General features: G+C 40.2%; 2 protein-coding genes across 3 annotated transcripts in view; one reads left to right on the top strand and one right to left on the bottom strand.

The window, feature by feature from the left end:
- Positions 1 to 13,322, top strand: part of LOC119030950 (oligophrenin-1-like) — a 21,521-nt gene extending 8,199 nt beyond the window's left edge. Inside the window, exons 11-24 of one of the 2 annotated variants that reach the window (XM_037118945.1) lie at positions 244 to 322; positions 3,474 to 3,507; positions 3,602 to 3,664; positions 4,236 to 4,310; positions 5,668 to 5,752; positions 6,093 to 6,151; positions 7,130 to 7,235; positions 7,365 to 7,524; positions 8,095 to 8,239; positions 9,005 to 9,292; positions 10,004 to 10,151; positions 11,136 to 11,186; positions 12,146 to 12,194; positions 12,300 to 13,322. In XM_037118945.1, coding sequence (XP_036974840.1) covers positions 244 to 322; positions 3,474 to 3,507; positions 3,602 to 3,664; positions 4,236 to 4,310; positions 5,668 to 5,752; positions 6,093 to 6,151; positions 7,130 to 7,235; positions 7,365 to 7,524; positions 8,095 to 8,239; positions 9,005 to 9,292; positions 10,004 to 10,151; positions 11,136 to 11,186; positions 12,146 to 12,194; positions 12,300 to 12,305 — 1,348 coding nt within the window. In that variant the 3' untranslated portion in view covers positions 12,306 to 13,322. The remainder of the gene's footprint in view (positions 1 to 243; positions 323 to 3,473; positions 3,508 to 3,601; positions 3,665 to 4,235; positions 4,311 to 5,667; positions 5,753 to 6,092; positions 6,152 to 7,129; positions 7,236 to 7,364; positions 7,525 to 8,094; positions 8,240 to 9,004; positions 9,293 to 10,003; positions 10,152 to 11,135; positions 11,187 to 12,145; positions 12,195 to 12,299) is intronic. The other variant, XM_037118946.1, reaches the window with a different exon arrangement.
- LOC119030951 (androgen receptor-like) overlaps positions 13,296 to 23,328 on the bottom strand; it is a 25,649-nt gene continuing 15,616 nt past the window's right edge. The window contains exons 6-8 of the mRNA XM_037118947.1: positions 18,795 to 18,925; positions 18,566 to 18,717; positions 13,296 to 18,059 (exon numbers count right to left, since the gene is read on the bottom strand). Of these exons, the coding sequence (XP_036974842.1) occupies positions 17,901 to 18,059; positions 18,566 to 18,717; positions 18,795 to 18,925 (442 nt within the window). The 3' untranslated portion in view covers positions 13,296 to 17,900. The remainder of the gene's footprint in view (positions 18,060 to 18,565; positions 18,718 to 18,794; positions 18,926 to 23,328) is intronic.

The following is a 23,328-nucleotide window of genomic DNA, read 5'->3' as shown; positions in this document are numbered from 1 at the left end:
TTGCAGCAGTCGAATTTCATCATCTCTCGACGCTTCTCGTCATTTATACACAACAGGGGATTTAATCAGTTACTTCAAGGGGTCTTTCTTCTTGCTGTGTTAATTTTGTTTGCTGTGGTTTGCTTGAAATGATGTGTGATCAAGGAGCTAAATGTTCACAGTACCAAAGCATTACATCCTGTTACTGGATAATGGAATTGCAACATTTGCCTCTCTAATGGCGTTTGTCGCCGGTTTCCATAGAAACGCGCCGGTCACTTTCCAGGCTCTTTCGGAGGGGGACAGGAAGTTGTGGATGGAGGCCATGGATGGAAAAGAGCCTGTGAGTTCATTTCTCTTCTTCTCCTTGATGTAACGTTTGTGAAAACTGCTTCACCTCCAAAATAAATTAAAAAAAACACGCCAGTTTCAAACCCGATTTTATGTTGCTGTTGTTAACAAATGTTGGAAGCTAATTAAAGGACAGGAATGAAAACCGAGGGATTATCTACTCCTCCACCATGCTGATGGAAAGTCAAAACGAAGTGACGTAGTCCGTGAAGCATTTCTGGAGCTTGATGGCAAAACAGCGTTGCAGCATCCTCCTGAATGACTAAAGTAGAAGGAGACTTGTTATGAAATGTTTAAGAAAAGACAACTTAAAAACAAAATATAAAATGGCTCCGTACAGCTTCCCCGGGTTAATCAAGGCTCCAGATTGATTTGAAAAGACATTAATTAAACCCTCGACACACGGTCAAGCTCGAGCACCTTCTTTAACACATTTAGCTCAGCAGCTACAGTGAGAGGGCGGAAATAACAGTTTTTTAAATCTCTTCGGGATCTCAGAGCTTCCGGAGACTTGGATTAGACCGGACGAGCTGTATGGAGCCATTTTATGCTCCTTTCAGTTGTTGTTAACATTTTAAAACAACTACTTCTTCAGTTGTATAGGAGAATGCTGTAACGCTGTTTTGTTTGACTTTCCATCGGGATGAGAGTGAGTAGATAACGACTGAATTCTCCTTTTTTAGGGAAGAAGCTTCAAAAAAGTTTTATTGAAGTCTGTTGAACTCTTGAACAAATGGAATAAAGTTATTATGATTTGTTATGCAGAGTGTTTTACATGGTATTGATTTGTTTGTTTCAGTGAAACCACAACAAATCAACGGTTTATTAAATCAGACTGACTGCCCACATTTAACAGTTAACAGTGCAGGCGTGAGTGATCTCATTACGGCTTCTGCGCTACAGATGTGTAAAAGATGAAGCTTGTCAGGCACATTATGTGTCCGTGATAAAATGATGGCTTCTTTTTAATCTCGGTAGACCCTCACAGCAGGGCTGATTTCACATAATCATGGCTCTCGTAATCATGTTTAGTCGTTAACTGAAACCTCCGTGTTAAATGTGCCAAATGCTCAGTCTGACAACCCGTTTGCTGCTCCCACAGTCTGTCTCTGCACTCAGCAGTTTTGAGGAGACGACATTTCAAATTGCCTCGCTGGTGAGATTTAAGACGTCGTCAAATCCTCTTTTCAACAATATTTGGTTTCTCAGTTTTTGCAGTCTACGCTCAACAGACAACTTCCATATCAGACGGATTAGTTGACGTCCTGCGAGCTGTGGCCAAAACAAACAAACCGTCACCGCCACAGGATGTGAAAATAACAGAAGGCATACTTTTCAGTGCCCTCTTCCTGTGCAACTTCCCCCATGACTTCTGTATCGTCATGAGCGTTTCATTTCACAAGTGCTTCGCCCAGATATTCTCAGTAATATCTTGTTGCTGCACCTACTGTAGAGTCTGCAGAGTGTCTGAGCTGTCCGTCCAGACTAGGATCAAACTCTGTGGGGTTATTATAGTGCTGTAAAATAATGATGAGACTGTGTATTGCATATGCTCAAAGTTTTTTTTTATTCTGGTTTTAAAGGCGGCATTAACGTGAACTTACCAGACTGTTGTACTAGTTCTGATTGCTCTCCCACTTCGTCATAATATTCACATCAATGAGCATTACTGATCAGAAATCTCATTGTGTTGATATTTTGTGAAAGTACCGGTGGGGATCGCTGCAATATTGTGATTACATAATCGAAATTATGGTATTTGCTTAAAATAGTCCTCTCATTTAAGAGTCACTTTTGAGGAGATTTTAAAATGTAGAGAGCTGTATCGTGTGTATATAACCTTAAATATGGCGATGTTATTTTAAGGCCACGTCACTCACCTCTATGTTCTTTCAGGATCATCTCTTCCGCCACTCTGTCGACACTCTGAATTCTCTTTTTGAATTGCTGTGCAGCACTGCAGTCAGAGGGACATCATATTAGTGTATAAGGGCCTCACAGTGCAACATGTCTGTGCACGCTGTCTGGTGTTTCTGTACATTCTGCATCCTTCTGAAACTTCCTCACGCTCTGCTTGTAATGGACGGTGTTAATCAAGTATCATTTCCATTTCATCGTGCACCAGATCTGAAACCGACAGTCGATTTAAGAGAAGCAATCAGCATCTGGTTAAATAACAGTTTAATTGTCAGGTCTCAAATGTTCGCTGGTTTCAGCTTCAGAGGTTTTGTGTCCACGAGGAACAAATTTCCTCAGGAGCTCTGGAAGACAAACCAGGCCGATGGCTCCGACGTCGACACGCAGCCAGCCGGTCCGTTAGAGTCTGCTGAGGTCCAGAAAGTCTCTGTTTTGGCAAATTTGTCACATCTCCAGACTGAGAGGCAAGTTGACATGCCTGGACCTGCTCTAATGTGCCAAAATGGTAAATGTGATGCTGCACTCTCGGATCACTTCGAGGCCTCTTTTCTTGCACTTTCCACTGCAAATTCTGGCATCAAAGTGTTGGAAAAAGGCAGAAAAATGCTTTCGTGTTCATCTCCAAACTCGCTTAAGCAGTGGCACATTTTGACTGTTTTTTTTTTTTTGTTTTTTTTTCTTTTTGGCCACTGAAATGAAAAAAAATCTTTCAAAAACTGGAAAGAAAGCTGTGATTGCTGTCTCTGACGGATTTCTCCGTTCCGACGCAAAGCTACCGTGTCAGCTGATTTTATTTGATTGAAAAAAATAAATAAATAAAAAAGAACTTTCCTTCGCAGATAAAAAAACAAAAAGCAGAGAATAAAGAAGCAGCTGTTCTGTTCGTAGGTGCAAATCACTGACAGGGTGTGATGGTGATATCTGACGCTTCAGCGGCCCGTGCCAACACACACACACACACACACACACACACACTGCTGACGAGGTCCTTGAGCGTGACTCTGATTTACCGTCCCTGAGTTAGACGTCCACCAGTTGACGAATCGCGCCGTCTGTCTCCTCGTCTCTCTTTCCTCTGTCTCCTGCATCATGATGTTCATGTTAGCTCGTCTCCTCCCGCCACCCTCATTTTTTTCAAATGACGTGTTCATTAATCACACTGAAGGACAGTCAGATTTATACATATTTTCCTTTTACATTTTAGTTTTTTTTTTTTTTCATTTCAGATCTACCATTCCCCAATTCACAAGCAAGCCGAAAGTAAGTCACTCATTATCACACTGGCCACTGAAAACATCTGTATTCAAAGTTTGGCCTTCAAATAACCGCTTGCTGTTTTTTTCCCCCCTGACAGTGGAGCTGAACGAGACTGGATTCAAGTTTGTGCGAAAGTGCATCAACTTCATTGAAACGAAAGGTAAAGTGGTCTCCGTCCGTACCGTCTGCTTCCCTGAGGGGGGCGTAGTTGAGTCGTAGGTTGCATGCTGACGCCTGCAGGCTGCTGTCAGGGAATAAATGCCCTCATTACAACTAGTAATCTGAGAGAAATGTTCTGTATCAGATTGTACAGACTTGTAATCATCATGTCGATATCACACACTGTCTGATCTGTTTTAGTTTCTTTTAAAGAATCATTTTTCACTCGCTCATTCTTTCTTTTATTTCAACTTTAAAGCTCAAAATCTCAAACCCCATCATAAAGTCATTCTCGACTTGATTCACCTTACAAGAATGGAATTAAACACTCAGTCCCCAAACACGTATTTTGACTCAGCACGGACAGCTGCTGCATAGTTTCAAACTTAAATGGTTCATGAAACATCCGTAATCAGGCTGGAACATCTGTATCTTAATTCTGGCTGCTGCGAGACACATGTGGTACATTTCCACCGCTCTGCTCACGTCCAGATTACACTCCCCTTTTTCTTTTTCTCTCTCTCTTTTTTTTTTTTTTTTTTTTTTTAAATTTCACCTCCCCTCTCTTCCAGGAGTCACACAAGAAGGAGTGTACAGAACGGTCGGCAGCAACATCCAAGTGCAGAAGCTTTTAAATGCCTTCTTTGGTAAGGAAATAACCCTGCGAACACGTTCCACATCTGTCCATCTGCTGCATTTCTTCACTTGGGTTAGCCCACAAACACAACCGGTTCTGCAACCGCCTGGGTGTGTGAATGATGAGGAAGTATCAGCAGGCCACTGAATCGCAGCGCTCGTGTTTGTCATGGCCTCAACGTGGAAGTAATTCTATGTTTTAAATAAAACTTTTACTGGTTCACTCAGAGAATTATCACCCTGCTCTGCTCTCATGCTCAAGTTCAATTTAACGCAGAGTCTTTCAACACATTTCTTTGATTTTCCAGCTCAATTAAAATGTCGTGGCATCATTTTGGGATGCAACAAGCTGCGGTGTCTTAATGCAAGAAGCTCTAAATCCCCACTGTGCTGCCAGCATGGCACCCAACAGCAGACAACCCGTGCTAGAAAACTGTTTAGCCAATGAGCCAATTGAGCATTCAGCAGCCAACGAGTGAGATTTTTTTCTCCCTCAGGCGTGAGGGGTGGAGACGACAGAAGACAGAATAATTACATTATGAACCTTTTACACTTGAAGCACAGAGTCAGTCAGTTCAGGGAACTTGGGATCTTGGCAATGCGGAAAGCCCTGAGAGGAATTAAATGAAGTTTTAAACGTTATCGTGGCAAAACTTTTATTGTTTACACGATAAAAAAAACACAATTTAAATCAGACTTAGAAACACAGTTTCTCACTCACCTCTTCAGGCTTCTGTATAGTATCATTTTGCATCTTGATCACAAGGCATTGGCTTTTGACCGTCGACCACCGTTAAGTTTCAGTTTTAGTCCTCCAAGGGAGAAATGTGTGGGCACTCCTCTGTTAGTACACAGTTATTAATGTTACATAGCTGATCTTAATATACATATAGACAAGCCCATACAGCCTGCAAACAGCTGTGTACAAACAAGAAATAGTTATACGTTGCGTTGCCTCTTTTTCTTTCACTCGCCTCCAGGACAAATACACAGCCAGATCAAGATCTTTACCAAATGAGGTGATGGTGCTCTGAGCACTTTTGTCCACAGGGGGCGCCAGAGTTAACAAAAAATAAACAGTTCCTTGTCATCACTTTAAATATTATTTTTGTCCACACAAATTTAGACTTGAACCGTGACCCTGCTGAGTGGAACTTGTATGTTATTAATCTTCTTGACACCTGTGTTATTCCTCCATGTAAAAATGTCTTCCAAGGCCTATTCTTTGACCATTTTTAATCCTAACCTACTGAATCCCGATCAAGACAGTTTTCAATTTTAGGGTTTTATGTTAAAATGAAACCTAAATGTATTAAAAATCTTGTACCTGTGTTTCTTTTCTTTTTTTTTTTTTTTGGTCTGCTGCAGATCCCACAAACCCAGGAGACGTGGATCTCCACAGCAGCGACTGGGACGTTAAAACCATCACAAGTGCATTGAAGTTTTATCTAAGGTGTGTTCGAGTGTGAGGAGAAAATAACGTATAACGCTGCGTAGTTCCCGATCTGTGGCTGCTTGTTAGTGACGATGCCGAGATGGTAATCATGAGTGTATTTTGTAACGAGTCGGACTCATTTGAAATTCTCTCCACAAACCAGGATCCAGATAGAAACACTTTGTTATGCCTAAAACAACAGATGCAGCCCTTGACAGAGGTTGTGCTCTCTAAGTGCTTTCTGTTGTAATTGTGCGACGAGTGAGTGCTGCTGTTTGTTTTTCCTTGCTGGTTGATGAGGTGAATTGCGACTCACCGCAGCTCCACTCGCTCACAAGCGCATGTGTTTTATCTGCAGGAGCTTGTCTGAGCCGCTGATGACCTACAGCCTCCACAGAGACCTCATGTGTGCCGCAAGTAAGACTTTGTTTTTACAAATTATCCGGCGCTGATTTGTGTGTGCTCCTTTTCTTCCTTTTCCTTTTTAGTATCCTGACTCTGATCCAGACCGATCACTCAAACATGTGTGGAAGGAAGGGTTTGCAAGTTGATATGCGCTTTTGCCTAAAACATGTCCTCACCTGTAAGCAAGCGTCACGTCATACTACCTGAAGTCCACACGCGTTTGTTTTTTTTGCAAAGATAATCGTGTGTTGCATGGATTTCTTGGTTTTAAAAGGTGCAATATGTAAGAACTGGCCACCTGTCAAAATCAAACAAATAGGGGGCAGCATATCACTAGCCATTAGCTAGTTAGCTCAGTTAGCTGTGCAGCTAGAGGATTTAGACTAGAAGCTCAGGTGCTGACAGCTTCTTACAATAAATCACTTTCGGGTTGTGGACAAAACAAGACATTGGAGGTTTGTCATCGTGGCCTTTGGGAAACACTGATCGACCATATCTCACTGTCCTAGAGACCAAACTGATCAACAATTAAAATAATCATTAGTTGCCTGGATTAAAAAAACAACAAAAAAAACCTGGACATCAGACACAAAAGAGGAAATTTGTACATAAACACTGTGCAGGCCAGCTGCACGTTCAGCAGTTTTAACAGGCAGCACAAGTTCAGCCTGGACGACAATAAAAGAAATCTGAGTCCACTGTTTGTTTTTTATCCCTCCCACAATGTCACTGTAAATCAGAGAACACACACACAAGTTTTAATAGTGTCAGCCTCATTCTGTCAGGACGTACAATGAGACAACTGGTGGCTTCAGGTTCCTGGAAATGTCACGCAACAGTTGAAACGGAGACTCGACCTTGTGCTGCCTTTTGTTCGGGAGGCTTTTCTCTGATGAGTCTGGTTCCGTTGCATGTGTGCGGTTGTGTTTCACTCCGTACCGTGTTTTTTAAACATTTCACGTTCAACTTCGTTCTGTCTTTGTGTCACAGAGTCCGACAACCTGGACTTTCGACTGACTGAAATCCACTCGCTCACCTACAAACTGCCGGAGAAGAACCGAGAGATGTTGGAGATGCTTATCAAACATTTGGTCAAGTACGTGCTACATTCGCATACTTTGTTGGGATTCATTATTAACTCTCGTTCTCTCTCTCTGTCCTGGAAATAAGCTCAGTTAATGTGTCACCGCCCTGTTATTCATTTCCATTACATTTTATTCAACAGTGTGTGCAGCCACAGTGAGGACAACCTGATGACGCCCTCGAACATGGCGGTTATCTTTGGTCCCACGCTGCTGAGGGCGAAGGAGGAGACTGTGGCAGCCATGTTGGATATCAAGTTCCAAAACATCGTCGTGGAGATTCTGATCGAGGACTACAACAAGGTACGTTTCAGGCCGTCTGCAGACAAGTGAGTGCTGTCGGTCTTCATGTCGTAGTGTTTTTCTAAATGTTTAACTTTAAATTTAAAGGTCCCATATTTTGGAAAGTGGGATTTCCTGTCTTTTTTTGTGAAAGTATCAAAATGCTCAATCCACAGAGGAATGCACACTGTACTCAAGAGCTCTTGTTAGCCTGTTAGCTCAGTTAGCCACAGCTAGCACAGGAGCTTCGAACCACTGGGGGAAAGAGGTTTTCATGCAAGTTGGTCAGTAGTTATCTTTACTGCACAGTACAAACATGCACACGTGTGTGTGTGTGTGTGTGTGTATATATGTATATATAATAAAATAAAATATATTTTAATCAAGAAAGCATGTAACCATCCAAAATAAAAGGTAAGAACCTTAAAAATCAGCATAATATGGGACCTTTAATGCTTTTCTTAAAAATTGCTTGTCAGTCTTTTTTGTACATCATTTCATTCATTCTACTAAGTTACCGATTATATGGTGCTGCTCCTGAACCCCAAAGCCTAACTGTAACTTTTTTTGTGTGTGTGTGTGCGATGACAGATCTTCAGTAATATGCCCGACAGCTCCGCCCCACCCGTCCCTCCTCCGCGGATCACCCCGAGGAAGCGGCAGCCCATCACAATCTCCAAGCGACCACCTCGTGTTTATCAAGCTCTTAGTCACGACCACTTTCAGCACACAGAGAGTAATTATCAGCCTCCCCTGGTCTGATTGTCATCGTCATCCTCATCATTATCCCATCCTGTCAGTGCTGAATGTGTTTTTTTTTTTTTGTTTTTTTAATATTCCCAAACACACCTGCAGGGTCATTTATTAACATTTTCTGAAGTGCAGAAAAATGTGATTTACTGTACGTGTGTGTGTCCATCAAATGCCATTGCAAACGATTCCTGCTTCTTCCTAAACATGGAGTTATTCTTTGTGTTTGTCTAAGAATGTCAAATCAGAAATCTTTTCAATGTCTTCCTTTATTGTTAATACTTTTATTCAAGTACAAATAAAACTGAATCTCCATTTTTTTTTCATCTCACATTAGTCTTTTTTTCCCCCCCAATGCTTCTGGCTACATCATGTAATTTTCTGTCTGTTTAAACCTCTCATTAAGTGGGTGTGTCTCCATCCTTTCATACACTGCGGCAGAGAAATTCGGAGCGCCTGCTGCTTCTCCTCTCTGTGTTGTGTTTTTTAAACTTTGTACAGCCAGAAAAAAAAGATTCTCTGTATGATTACTCCAAACTATGATATGGGCTTTAAATTCATCAACAAATAGTTTTCATGTCGTCTTGCTGTGCCAGATGTTTATCATGTGACCTTGGACTTTGAAGATGATTCGTATCATCTCGTAGATGAAAACTCAACTCGGAGATCAAGATGAACATCATGATCGACTCTGGATGTTTAGCTGTAGCCAGTATCTGGCATTAATCAGCGTGTTGTGTCTTTGTACCAGATGGCCAGAACGACAGCTCCGTCCAGGACGGGGAGGTCTCGGTGAACCCCGTTCCCCTCCAGAGGACCAAACCTCTTGTCCCAAGAGAACCTCCTCCGAGACTAGCACTGCTGCCCAAACCGGCGAACCGTCAGGACAGGCAGTCGGAAGCTGACGTCGTAAAGATGGATGATACGAGACAAAAGCCAGATTCTTCTTCAAATGGGGAGCCTGGAGTCTACGTGAGCAGAGTGCCATCCTTCCAGGGCAGGAGACCAGCTCCGAAGGGCACGTCAGCCAACAGGGAAGGTATGATGATCTGTCTTTTTGTTCATCTGTTGCCAAGAAAAAGACTTTTCTCTACCTTTCATAGAATTTGCTTAAAAAAGTGAGTTATAAGGGGGACAGAAAATGAAACTCATGTGTTGCTTAGATATGTGGGGACACTTTAAAAAAAAAAGGTCCAGCGGGAAGAAAATGTCAGGCAGCCTCGTCATAACTTCATCTGCTTGTTTTCCTTTTCGTGGCGTCATTCAGCATCATTCTTCTCTCCTGCTTTGTATTTCCGCACTCTCTCTTGTTTTGGTCGAAGTTACGGTGGAGCCTGTTGTGATGCTCCGGCTTTTAGTTAGTCATCTTTAATTAGCTTTCTACCATTTCATTTCTTTTGAAGCAAAGGCTTGGTTTTAACTTATTCTTCTCAGGTGACAGTCTCTGTAAGAAATATGAAATCCGATGAGTTCTATGTAAACATTTCTTGTGATAAAGCAGTCTGACAGAAAGTCTCTGATGATTTGCTTTTATAACTACTGCTTTAAGTGTTTTTTAACCTTTATGTAGATGTTTCCCTGCTCAGCAGACCTTGATGATGAGCAGGGAAACATCTAAAACATGCAGGACGTCACAGCCATTGGTCTTTAATTTTGCCATCAACAGTTTTATTCCAAAATTCCTTCACTGCTTTTTGTCGGACGTCGTTGCATGAAGCTTTAGTTTCTTTGTTTTGTTTTTTTTCCCCAGGAGATTCTGACGGTCTGACCAGAACGAGGTCCACAGAGAAACAAGCCATTTGCAGACCCCCGGTCAGGCCTCCTGAGCCCCCTTCCAGGTTCCCCGCTCAACAAAAGACCCAGAGTGCAGCGAGCAGCGAGGGCTCGGCCACATCTTAGTGAGTGCTCATTAGAGATACAGAAGTCTGTCACCACCTTTTTCATGGTTACTTTTAGACATAGTTGTCATTTACGCTGGCGATGTTTGAGATATGTCCCCACCAATCAGCCAGTTTTGTCCCCATCACTTTGTTAAAAAACTGCTTCTGATATCCGTTTGCTTTAAAATGAATTTATATTAAAACAGAAAAAATTCTAATCCCAGTTTAAACTTGATGCTTGAGTCACAGACGGTTGATTCTGACTCATGAACTCTTTTCTAACATCGAGGTTTGTGTTCAAGGTCCAGCTCCTTTTTTAAGTATCCATGACATCACATGATTGCTCCATTAAATGACTTTAAACTCACACGCATTATGCCGAAATGTGTCATCACCCGAGCCCTTAATGTCCCCGCCGCTTTTCAACACAGAATGTCACACTGGCTTTTAGATATGCAAACGCAGAAAGGCTCAGTAAGTGTTGTATCTGCTGTTTTCTTCAAGATCTCCAAATTTAGGCAAAAGCCAGATGTGCTATTGACTTACAGAAGCCAAGAGCAGCCAAGGAGATGATTATTTTTGTTAGATTCTGTTACCTCAAGAAGAGTAAAAAGACTATAATCAGGACTAACATGAACTCTGATGAACCTACAGAGAACCAGACTGCAGCTCCTTTCAGGTCTACAGAGGATTTTAGGGTCTCCCAGCTCTTTTTTTTTTTTTTTTTAACACTACACAACCAACACTTTTGCTTTTCCTGCTATAAAATGTAAATACATCTTTTTTTTCCCCCTTTCTTTTTTACAAGGACTTTTAAACGTTACGGCTGCACTTGGTTTTCACGGTTAACTATCCCCTAAATGTAACACCCAAAAAAACCCAGAGACAGAAAAAGAGGTTATAAAACCGCTTAGTAAATAATACGTGCAGACTATTGGATTACAAAGGATTAAATGAAAAATCTGTTTTACCGACAAGTTGGTTTTCTTCTCTTTTCTGCAGTGTTGCTTCTAAAACGAAGTTTTTCGAGAACGCCTCCAGGCATGTTGGCAGGTACGTCCGAGCTGATTTTTTCCCCTCTGTGCTCCAGTTTCTTTCTTTCTTTCTTTCTTTGCCTGTCTGTTGTCTTTCCCTCTATTTTCTTTCAGTTCTTGACACAAGCATTGTGTAATAATTAGTAATAATGATTTGAGAAATGACTATAATGTCGTAAGAGCTTCTGAGCATAACCAAGATATTTATGGCTGTTTTCAGACCATAAATCATTATTTCCTTTGGTTGTTCCCAGTCGGAGCCCTCAGACACGAAGTCTGGTGTGTGTGTGTGTGTGTGTGTGTGTGTGTGTGTGTGTGTGTGTGTGTGTGTGTGTGTGTGTTCACGTTAGAGTCATCCTGCTGCTGCTGAATTGATTTTTTTTCTTAAATTTATTTATGGATGTGGAACACACACATCAACTCTTTTTATGATCTGGATGGTCCAAGTTCAGGCCTTCGCTGGCAGTGATTAGGGCTGTAAATGAAGAATGCCTCAGTGGGAGGACTTAGTGGGAGTTTTTTTTTTTTTTTTAAGCGAAGACAGCTCATCTCTTTCATGACTGAAATCTCCTGAATCTGTGTTACACACAGTTCACATCGACATGTCCAGAAGGGAGGCTGAAGTGAAGTTATTGTTCGGCATTCGATCGCCAGTCGGATCATAGTTGGATCGTCAGAAGCAAACTGTGTATCAGCGACAGTTTTTTAAATGATGATAGAAGAAAAAACAATGTTGTTTGCCAATCAACAGAACTTTGAATAACACTTTTAGCCTTTGTTGCACATCGTGACCTGTATGCAGCGCGAAATTCCTAAAAATTGACATCACAATCACTCCGTCTCGCACAGTTTGAGATGCGATGGAGCCGAAAAAGATTGACGTCATCACAGTTTCAAGGTGATGATGGGTGACAAGGCTGAAACCATACATGGATATGTAATTAACTTGTTTGTTTTTTTTATTATCTTCTAATTCAGTCCACCGACCTCTCCGCCACCTTCATCAGGGACAAATGTAAAAAAGGAGGTGAGATTTACAGTTGTTCAGTAGTTCTTGTTAAATCGCTGTTAAATCACAATGTACGGTTAGTTTAACGCGTCTGTTTTTCGTACGTTTGTCTCGTTTCCTCAGAATTAAAGTTCAGGAAGACTCATGTGGAACGCGTCACGTGCTGGTGGGCGCTCGCTGAAGAGGAAGTCTCAGCCGGAGAACTCAGTCGCTCTTGATCTCAGCGGACAGACTGACGAACTCTCTCTCTCCATCGAACTGACTGGATGTATTTGATTCCATTTGATTTTTTTATTTTTTGGTTTTCTCTATAGTGAGAACGGTGTTGGACGGCAACACAGCAGCAAACTGACTTCCATTCCAAAAGGATGGAGTAACAGCACTGTTCACCCTTTTTGTGTAACACCGGTTGACATTTGTGTCAAATCACTTACGACATGAAGTAATTCTACAGTGTTAAAAAATTCGAATGACCAATTTTGCTGGCAGGAAACTAACTTCTGTCTTTTGGTTCTAACAGAGTACTTACATATAGTTGTCAGCACTCTTAATGCTTGTTTTAAGCATTGTTAAATCAATTTCCCCAAAGAAGACTAATGAATTAAAGTGGACATAATCAGTTTAATCATGATTAATTTGATTCATGTGAAAAATTAGTCCAATATTAACTTCTAGAATTTAATAAAAAAGGATCTTGTTATCTTTAGTCAGGGAACTGGATGAAGCAAAAATTAATTTAAAGCTACATCCATCAAGTGTTTCTGGCTGTGGAAGCTATTTTAAACAAACCATTTTTAAAAAAGAATAATAATTAGATCAAATTATTACGTGACATACTGTGTCATGTAAAAGTCAGTCTTGATTATTACAAAAAGTATTTTTACTCGAGTCTGTTATCCAGTCAGTGTAGTTTGACTTCACATAATGGATCCAATGTTTGTGAAACAGAGACGTAACATTCTCATACTTCTCTTCACTTCTTACCTAAATGTACTGTAGGTAGGTCAGGTTGCACAGGAGAGTCCTCAGAGTTTACCTGAATTTGTTGCACCCAAACGTATTGTTACAATATGTGAAAATAACACTCCATTGTTTAGTTTAGTTTTTTTTTATATTTTGTTGTTGTTGTTAAAATGTTAAAATCTGTTAATTGTGTTGTGTTTTTATTTTTTATAACCCAACTTGAAAATTCTGCTTGTTGTCTTGTTGGATGTGTTTTCAAAAAGTTAAATAAACATGAATTGCTCCAGAAATTACTCATAAATATATATATATTTTTTTAAAGGATCGTGTATTACCAGTCACTTTTGTGGGATTGCATGTATCATCCTAGTTTCTATTAAAAGGTCTTTATCTTAATGTGATGCCAGAGAAATCTGACTTGTGAAACAAACAGACAACACATGTGAAGATGCTAAAATTAGGATTTTGAAGGCTTGTTTTTTTTGTTGTTTTTTTTCGATGTGCAGCTGTTCAAAAACTTGGGATCACCCTCTGGGAAAAACTCGCTTTGGTGGCTGAGAGGGTTATCTGTGTTTCTGATTAGTCATGCATACTTTTAGTCCTCTCTACACATGTAAGTTTTATATTGAGGGTTTGCAGAAAACAAAATAGAAGTTTAGATTAATGTTGTGTCTCAAACCTCCAAAACAATCTCTTACACCATCTTTAGAGTCAGAATTATTTTTAATTGCCTTTTAAAAGATGATGCAGCTTTACACCTTTTGAAAAAACGCACATATTGAAAAACACATGTCACAAAAAAGGTATAAATTGTACAAGAGATGACTTTAAAAGTTAAAGTGTTTGGACACCAAAAACAGACATCAAACTAATCAATATATACAGTTACTGTAGCATGTACAAAGGTTAATATGCAGTACACCGGACACGTACCAGCTGTTGTCGATCGACAGAATACAAACGCTGTAGCCTACTGTGATGAAATCATATCAGTATTAAAATGTGCAGGGGCATCTGTATGGCTCATTGAACTGGTACTGGTAATGCCTTCATGTGTAATACAGAATAAAGCCAAAACAGCATTAAACTCCAACATTGTGTAGGTCCAATGTTAACTGCAAGGATGCTGGAAAAGAAAATGTTAATTGGATCGACAGTGTAACGATAGGAACGTGTACAGAGGCTTGATAAATACATATTTCTGAGTTTTTGCATAACACAATGTACTTTTAGCAATACTGATACTGTAAATCGTGTTTCTGTACATGCAGATATTTAATCTGGGTACTACATGTCTACATCAGACCTCCGTGTAGTTTAAGTGTGACGTTACACTGAACCATTGGTCTGCAGAAAAGAAGTGGACGTAGCTGCTGTGATGTCACACGTTGCTTTGTGGACGACTGTTTTGAAACCATCAAGCTGCTGTTAAGTGAGTTTTTTATCAATTAAAAGTAAAACAGCTCTTTATTACGATGTGTTTGGTCGGTAACGATGTCTCATGCGTGTTCTGGTATCCCTGCTCACTTGATTTGTATATTACAATGCTACTACTGAAAGTAGGGTCATTTTCTCATAGACCTCTATAGAACTGTGCCCCAGTGAAGTTGTCGCCTACTGGACATTAAAGAGAATGCAGGTTTAAGGCACTTTACACATTAACTTTGGAGACCCAGAGGCTACGTCCACTCCTTTAAAACAGTCAATGACTCCTGACGCATTGTTACAAGTGTCAAGGCTATAATTAGCTGTAATCAGCTGTTCACGTTGAGTACAAGTCTCACAGATTAACTGCATTTGCTTTTCGATTCTCCCCCATTTCTTTTCCCCCCACACAGGAAATATTGAGCACAAGGACGAGGTGAGGACATTCATTGTTGCTGATGAAGTAAAGCGCTCCAAAACACAAATCAGTTTTTTTTTTAAAAAACAAACATCTGGCTGTCATGGTCAACTCGTCACTGTACAACAAAATGTTACCGCGCCTTCTGATGGACGTCCCATCATGCATTGAACAATGATGACAGTATACACTAAACATGGAGAACATGGATGTCGACGCCTTTGTTCTCGGTAAAGCTTAAAATGTCAAGATTTGCACGCTGCTTACAGGTATACAACACATGATGCATGCATCTACAAGCCTGTTAAAGAGACAGGGATTGTTGAAAAGTGATTTACGGAGTTAAAAAAACGCTCTTAGATTGTGATAAACGCGTTGATCTGCTACAATTATAGTCGAGATACAGTTCACACTGCATCATGTCGACCTAAGTGTCTGTACAAAGTGCCTCATGTTTCACCAACTTGGTTAATCTTTTTTCTTCAAATCAAACTAAACTGATAATTGTGTCGAACTCATTAATTTAATCCTTTCAACAGTTTAACTTGAGTGTCTGTGATCAGTTATCTTCAAGGCATTCCACAGATTTCTTTCTTGGGTTTCATCTCCGAGGTTTGGCAGGGCCCGTCAAGGACTTTTAACAGTCTACATCTGAAGCCCCTCCAGTTTTGAGTTGGCTCTGAGTTTCTGTTTTGTTGTCCTGCTGGAACAGAACTGCCCTCAACTAAAGATCTCTGGCGCTCTGGATCAGATTCAGGTTTATTTTTGGTGCCATGCTCACAGCACGCCACCGATACCACCGTGCTCTCCAGCAGGGAAGGTGTGAGAACTGCGTACGGTGCACATAACACTCTGCGTTTAAGTGATGACATAGTTGTAGTTTTATCAATGAACCTTTTGCTTTTTAATCTGTCAAGTGCCATTGCTTTGCCTTTACATGCTTTATAGTAAATACAAAAAGAATCCCAAGGTTTTTTTTTTAATTTTTTTTTTTTAGCAATACATCTAAAACAGACATGCAGAAAATGGTGTGATTCAAGTTCAAGTCAAGCGTCATTGAATTTAAATGCATTTTGAAAACATTCACCACGATATGAGGTAAGAATAGAATTTACGGTGACACATTCTATGAAGCCCTTCTTTAAAAATGCACATTATTAACATACTTATCGTGTGTTATAATGCACGAATAGTGCTGCATAATTATAGTTATAAGCACTCATCAATAGTCACAATACTTAATAACAATAATCATCTCATTGTGCCATAATGCAGTAAATCAAAACACTTATGCTTTTGTGTTTGCCTGTAGTTATAAACAATCATGAATACGCTGAATGCTTTATAACAACATTAATAACACATTACAAAGCATTTTAAAATGACTTAGAAGGTTGAGTATTAGTACTTTTGCAAAAATGTAGTGTATCAAAATTCTCGTAGTTGTAACAATCATTTTTTTGATGCATTATAATGAGTTCTGTTTCGTGTTTTAAAGCACTCTGAATATGAATGATTAACACGTTATAATGCATTACAGACGGAATTTACTTTAAACAGTTCATTTAAGTTACACTGAGATTGGATTGTAGTAGTAGAAGAAGTTTTTTTTTTAAATTCAGTTATCAATAACTTTAAAATCGTGGAGTGGCAGAATATCTAAACGTCTTTACAAACCGTCCAACTTCACTCATACCAAGTACATCTTCTTTAACTCATCACGTATGTATAAGTTAAGGCTGTAAAATCAGTAACATCGAGAGGAAAAAAAAAAAAAGCTTTACACGTTTTACACAGAGAGAGAAAAAAGCGTTGAGTGCGGCGCGACGGTAAGCATGCAGTGTGTTCTGTAGACTGTCATTGTGCTACATTGGCTCATTACAGTTTAACAGTTTGTGTACATATAAATCGTGATTGTTCCGCCAATTATGTTTGTAATTTTCTTTTTTCCGAACAAATTAAATTATATACCACAGCTGCGTTAGACTGCAGTCTGAACCACATCAGTGGTGCACGAAATATAACTGAAGGACTTTTCTGCGACCCTGTTGGTCGAGAATCACACGTGTTAGTTGGTACGAGTGTAATTAATTATTACATCAGTAACTGTAGCACTCTGTAATAACCTTTAATTTAGGGTTGATTAAACTTTAGTTGATAGTTATTTGACTGTGAACTTACAATGAAGTGCTTAGTAAATCATCGATTAAGCAATTACACAGGTTTATAATGATCTGTTGCAACTTCACAGCTGGTTAGTAAATGGTTAAAAGTTGAATTATGTGACCTTTAAAAACAAATCTGAGATCTACAGTTCCTGTTCTAAAGGCACTTAAGCACTTAAATGGCTCCCGCCCTGAATATCACACACAGGAATTTAGTTAAGCCCCTGAAGGCAGCGCTTTGAGAACAGGTTTTTTTTTGTAAATTGATGGGATATACTGTAATTTTTGTTTGTTTCTGTGATCTAGCTCTCATCTTCCTATCACCTTTTTTTTATTTATTTATTTATTTTATCTAAGCTTTCAAGAATATCTTGTCAGGTGTATGTATAATGGAGGTCACATGCAAAACTTGTGTTGTTCACCCTGCTACTTTTAGCTTGATGCAATCATGATTTACAGACTTACTGCATATGTAAAGTAGCATCTCTGCTCCGGCTGAAAACACAAACTCTGCACTCAGAAGTAGCAGAACTGTCAAGAGGTGAAGCCTCGAAACGCTTCAGATAAAAGCTTTAATAGTTCTGAACAAACTATCTCAATTATGGCTAAAAGGTAAAAAAAAAAAAAAAATTCCAGGACAAGGATCAGAGCTATTAGCGTGAAGATGTAGGGGAAACGGTACCTCCGTTAAAGTTTATAGATGCAGCAAAGATGAGTCACCTTTTGATTTGAAAGAAAAAAAAAAAAATCCTTCTACTCGTGAAACAAGATTGGTTTAGCCAAACCTGCCAGGATCTTTGGTACGTGCACAGAGATTATCTCGCCGATCATCTCTGGAAAGCTGACCTTCGTGGGGAGTGACTGAGCCTGGACGAAAAGGTCGAATGTAAACTGATGGAGCTTCTTCACCGTCTGGAAAAAAAAAAAACCCCAAAAAGAACCGAGGAGATTATTTGAATACAAATTTACAACAGGCAGTGTTTTGACAAAAGACACATGACTCTTGAAAATATTAGGTACACCCAAGTTGTGCTAAGGTGACACCCCTTAAAAGAGTGTGAGAACCGGAGAGCTCTGAATCACCACAAACTCATCCATTAGGCTTTTTTTCCTACCCTGGTTGTATATTTAAGGTCTGAATTTAAGGTATCACAGTCTGCTCTAATGCACCAATTTTCTATGGGCTATTAAAAAAAAAAACATAATTTCTCCTGTGATTCACTTCCATTTGCTCGCAAAAGTTTGAAGCATGTCTGTTGAATTCCATCCCTTTGCTTTCCTTTGCTTGACTCATCTGGTCAAACGCGCCCATGCGCTTTCACAGACTCTTCAGCCACGGCCGTGATTTTTTTTCCTTCTGTTGGGAGAAGGAATACAATGTAACAGCATTTATGTTGAAATCAACAGAAGCAGCTCACCATCTGCAGAGAGTCCAGTAGTCGGGTGAGCTGGTAGAACCTCTGAGAACAATTGGCGCTCATTCGATAGCTGATGAGGCGATCGAGCTCGTTGATGTAGGTGAGACGCAGCTCGTCAAAGTACTTCTGACTCTTCAAACCCTCAACTGGAACTACAGAAAACAGAAAAAGTTTGTCTTTGTTCAAGGAGAGAAGCTGGTTTTTTTTTTATACAGGAAAAAGCGCTTACTAATGCTGAAGAGAAGCAGGGCCTTCATGCAGAGGAACTCCTCCTGAGTGATCTGCAGCAGAAGGAACTCCTGTGAAAGATGTCTCATCCGTATGCAGTGCTCGTACATGGTGGAGATGTGCATCCGGTGTCTGCAGGTGTGAAAAGGTCAGGATGAGAACTCTGATGTGATGGAAATGTTTTAAATCACACGGCGAAAGTGCAAATTGCTTCGCACCTCGGACACTTATTCTGAAATGTGTAACTGCTGACGAGGAAGGGATGTCAGAGGTTAGATCCATTTTTGTTAATGGCAAATTGGGAACTGTATTAATTAAAGATAGTGAATTATGTCTAGAACATTACAGATTTGTACGGTATAGAAGTTTTTAGGTTATTGGATATTTTTGTGATCATCACGCCCGACCAGTCCAGTTATTTCAATGAGCATGGGAGGAGAAGAGTGGGAGAAGGTTTGCCATCTCCTCCGATATGAAATAATTCACCCTTCGTTATTAAATCAGGAAAAAGTATCAAGCTGTGAGGATAAAGATGAAATCGGCATATTTTCAGAAATTAGTTAAAAACTGACATTTCACCAATCTCAGGGTTGAGAAAAGCGATACGAAATAGAGTTAAATGGAGCTGAATGTTCTTCATATCTCTGAAAAATTAATGCCGAGATTCAGTTCTGTGGTTATACGAATGTGTCTTTTACACCGGCCTGCGTCTAATCCATGACTCATCTTATTGTTGCAACGTTTCTGGATAAGCTCTTGCGTCGGTGAAAGAAAGAGTCATGGAGGATAATTTTGTTGCAGAACCGACAGCCGACGCCAAACACTGACCAGAACCACTGCTTTTTAAATGCCATGTAGCTGACATCATGTGACTTTTCAGACCTCGTCGTCAGTCTTGGAACATGGCTGACCTTTTCTGCCATGAAATTTCATCAAGTCACTGTCGGGGCTGGTGTTTTTCTTTTTTTTTTTTTAAATGGCTCATGAAGCAGAATGTACACTTTATCACCAGTCAGGTCAAAAAAGGGACAACTGACACAGGCTGTCCTCATTGAAAAACAACCACAGATTGAAAGTGAAAGCAGTTTGTTATGACCCATATTTACACGCCGTGCAGACGACGACCTCTAGTGGCGGTCGTTATTATAAACGACAGCAAAGAAGGAAGTCAGGGGAAGTCATCGGGGAGTTCTTTTAACCTTGCGAGTTCATATTTACAAAGTATACTTGGTTTTTAAAACAAACTCTGAAGTAGGTATTAGTTTATTTCCATAGAAACACGCCGTCCTCGAGGAGAATACGATCACCGAGAACACTGCTCGCCTCGACTCACGTAAACAGAGTAAAGTCTGAAGTCTTGATGATCTGTACGTAATGTTAGCTGTAACTGAAGTGACAGCAGTAGTCGCAAAATCTTCCCAAACATAGCCAAGTAGTTTCCCATCCAAAACCCAACCAAACTGTAACCGTACGACAAAAGGTCCGGTTCGCCTGCCGCATGTAAACACCCAAAGTCACGCTGCTTTGGATCGTTGTAAATTGTTTTGGGAGTCACTGGCAAATGAACCTATCAAGTTGTTGTCAAACAATCAAAGTATGGACAAAATGTAAACTTAATTAAATGGAAAATGTTTTGAGTTGAGAAAATTGATACCACTCACATGTCCGTGAAACATTTAGCTCAAGTTTGTCTGAAGTTAAAACAATCAACCAACAAGCGTCTCTAAAGCTTATTAATCATAACATACAATATCTTCAGTCTTAAAGCTAAGCTAATCTTTGTCTTAACAGCACAACAATGAGAGCGGTACCAATCTGCTCGTCCATCTCTAACAAAATGTGTCCCAAAATGTCAAACTTACTGCTTTAAGTCGGTAAGAGTGTTGCTATGACAACCTGCATCTGCGTCCAAATCTGCAAAAAACGTTGACGGCAGATATCGGTTCTCTCTCACATCTCTCTCATCTTGATATAACAATTACTCTACTGTATTCTCCATGTCATTGTGCTGGAGTTTTATAAAGGGGAAGGCGTACAAGTACCTCTGCTTCTCGTTTCAGTGAAAAAGCCCGATGATTTCACTCCTTACTTCGGTCTCCAATTACGATGACTGCTCTGGGGGTCTTTACCCCTCTTTTAAAGACAGGCTTGACTTGGCAGAGGACGGTAAGCAGTGGATTTAAAAGGTGACAAGGAGCACTTCACACCATTAACATTTTACACTCACATTTCTTTCGAAGAGCTTGAATTATCTACACCGGCCCTAATTCACTCCTCAAAAATCCAAATTACTCATCCAACACACCTGGAGCAAATAGATTTATATCATTATATAAAACTTTTTCTTCTTTAATTTCCAGCGCATGAATTCTTGTTCTTTGAGGGAAACCTTTTAAAACTGTTCACTGCGGTCACAGCCTCAAACTTCTTTAATCTGTTGAGGATTGTGTGATGTTCTCTTCCTATTATAAGTGCTTACGCACAGATTCTGTCAGCTGACGGAGGCAAATATATGCTGTGACACCACTGAATTGGGTGTGACAACAAGTGAGAAGCGAGGGATGTTCGACTGTGGGAGCAGCTGCGTCAGTCAGTGTACGTTTCCACAAAATCAGCATGATGTGTTGAGCTACTTGGTTCTGTCAGAGCAGCGTTCAGCAAACTTTGATGTGAACTTCACAATGATAAATAAAACTGTTCTTTTGTAGTCAGTGTTGTTTTCTTTTTATACTTTAGAGAAGCATATTGTAGCAAATATTACGGTAATTATTTTGATGGGAAAAAAAATCGTATTGTTTCATCTAGTTCCTCTCATTTGATTTATTAGCTCAGTAAACTGTTTCCTGATGAGTTTATGATCTCCATCTCCGGTTTAAAGTCTTCTTCGATACAGTTTGATGTTAATTTTGTAATTTATGATGCCAGATATAGAAAAAAACCTGACATTTAGTAAAGAACAAAATCGAGGACTTTTGATTGATGGCTTGTCCTTGGTGTCTCAGTTAGATATCCTCCCAGTAACACAATCACTACTGGTTCCAATAAATCACGGTGACAGGCGTAAAGCCAGACTCAAGGTTTTAAAACAGCATCCATCCACTATTTACTATGCAGACTATGGTCAGGATATCTTGTCTGCTATTTTGACCATTCCTTTATTCAATTTGTTGCTGCTAAAACCACTGGAATGACCCTGTTATTAGAATAGAATCTTCCTGAGGCTGCACCGAGCTAATCTCGACACAAACCAAACCACCAATTTCTTTCTGTCTCTCTACAGCTAACGAGTGTTTCAGTCCCTCCATCTGATAACCAGCATTTCCATAAACAGTCTTAACTAATGGACAAAAGAGTCTAACAGAACTCGCAGCTGTATCTGTATCCGAGTGGAAAACATCCGCTCTCAACATTTCCATCCGAGATCCACATTTTGAGAAAAGGGGAAGAAAAGAAAAATACCAGAGTGCACACAATTACTGATTATGGTGGAAGTGTCACCAAAAGCTTTGCAAAAACCTGATGAATACAGTGATGGAGTGAATTAGTGTGACATTAGAGAAATAGCCAAAATTGCTCCACATCTTAAACTAAAGGTTTACCAAATGCTGCAGAAATGAACAAAATGTGTTACCTGCCAGACTAGACAACACCTGTACACTCCTTCACTCCTTCTACAACAGCTCATCAGGAACTTGCTGATATTTTGCTCTAATATTTATGTGTCAGGGCTGGAAGAAGGTCTGGCTGCACCCATTCTCATATACAGGGGGAAAGAAAATGACCAATCAATCATCTCAGGCAGCACTAAGACAAGGATGCATCACATCAGAGATGCCTTTATATTGTTTTGCAGGGATATCTAGTATATTTAACCAGCAAGCCCTGTACCTCAAGAAGTTGTAGATGGTAAAAGTACATTAACATCTTCCCTGGTCCTCATGTGATTCTCCTCAGCCTGGTTTTGTTCCCTGCCCTCATGCTCGCAAGCCTTTTGACTTTGGTTTTCCTGCATTTCGGGCTCCTCTTTTTGAAAAACATTCCAGCAGTTTTCTAGCTCAGAGGTTGTTGTGGTTGTTTGCCGCATTAAAACCCCGACATACAAGCTAGCGAAGGGGAGAAGAACACTGAGTCGGCCAGTGGTCGGCTTGTTACAACCGGCGATTCAGACCATGATGCTGGTTACACATTCAGTTCAGGAAAGCAGACCGAACACCAATGGACCCGTCTCACTTTTTAAGTGACCCAGTTTGGGTTTTCAGAGGACCAAGCTGCAGCGCTAGAGCTCGCTAGCTAAATTCTACTTATACTTAAATGCAAATAGCTTAACACACTTTTGCAATGTTCAGCCTGTAACTCATTGTCATATTTCCAGATTTTGCTGCTTGGATACTTGGGACATTTCCTCTTCTTTTTTTTTAACGCTCTGTTTATTCAGCGCATGTTTGCTCTCTTGCTCAACAAGAATCTGCCCCGCAGTTACATAGATACATTAACATACCTGGGAGCTACCCAGTATGACTGATACTGTGCGTCAG

The sequence above is a fragment of the Acanthopagrus latus genome, chromosome 13 (genome assembly GCF_904848185.1).
Source record: "Acanthopagrus latus isolate v.2019 chromosome 13, fAcaLat1.1, whole genome shotgun sequence".
Lineage (NCBI taxonomy): Eukaryota > Metazoa > Chordata > Actinopteri > Spariformes > Sparidae > Acanthopagrus > Acanthopagrus latus.
Note: the sequence above shows the minus strand (reverse complement) of the source record. Positions and strands in the feature narration are given on the sequence as shown.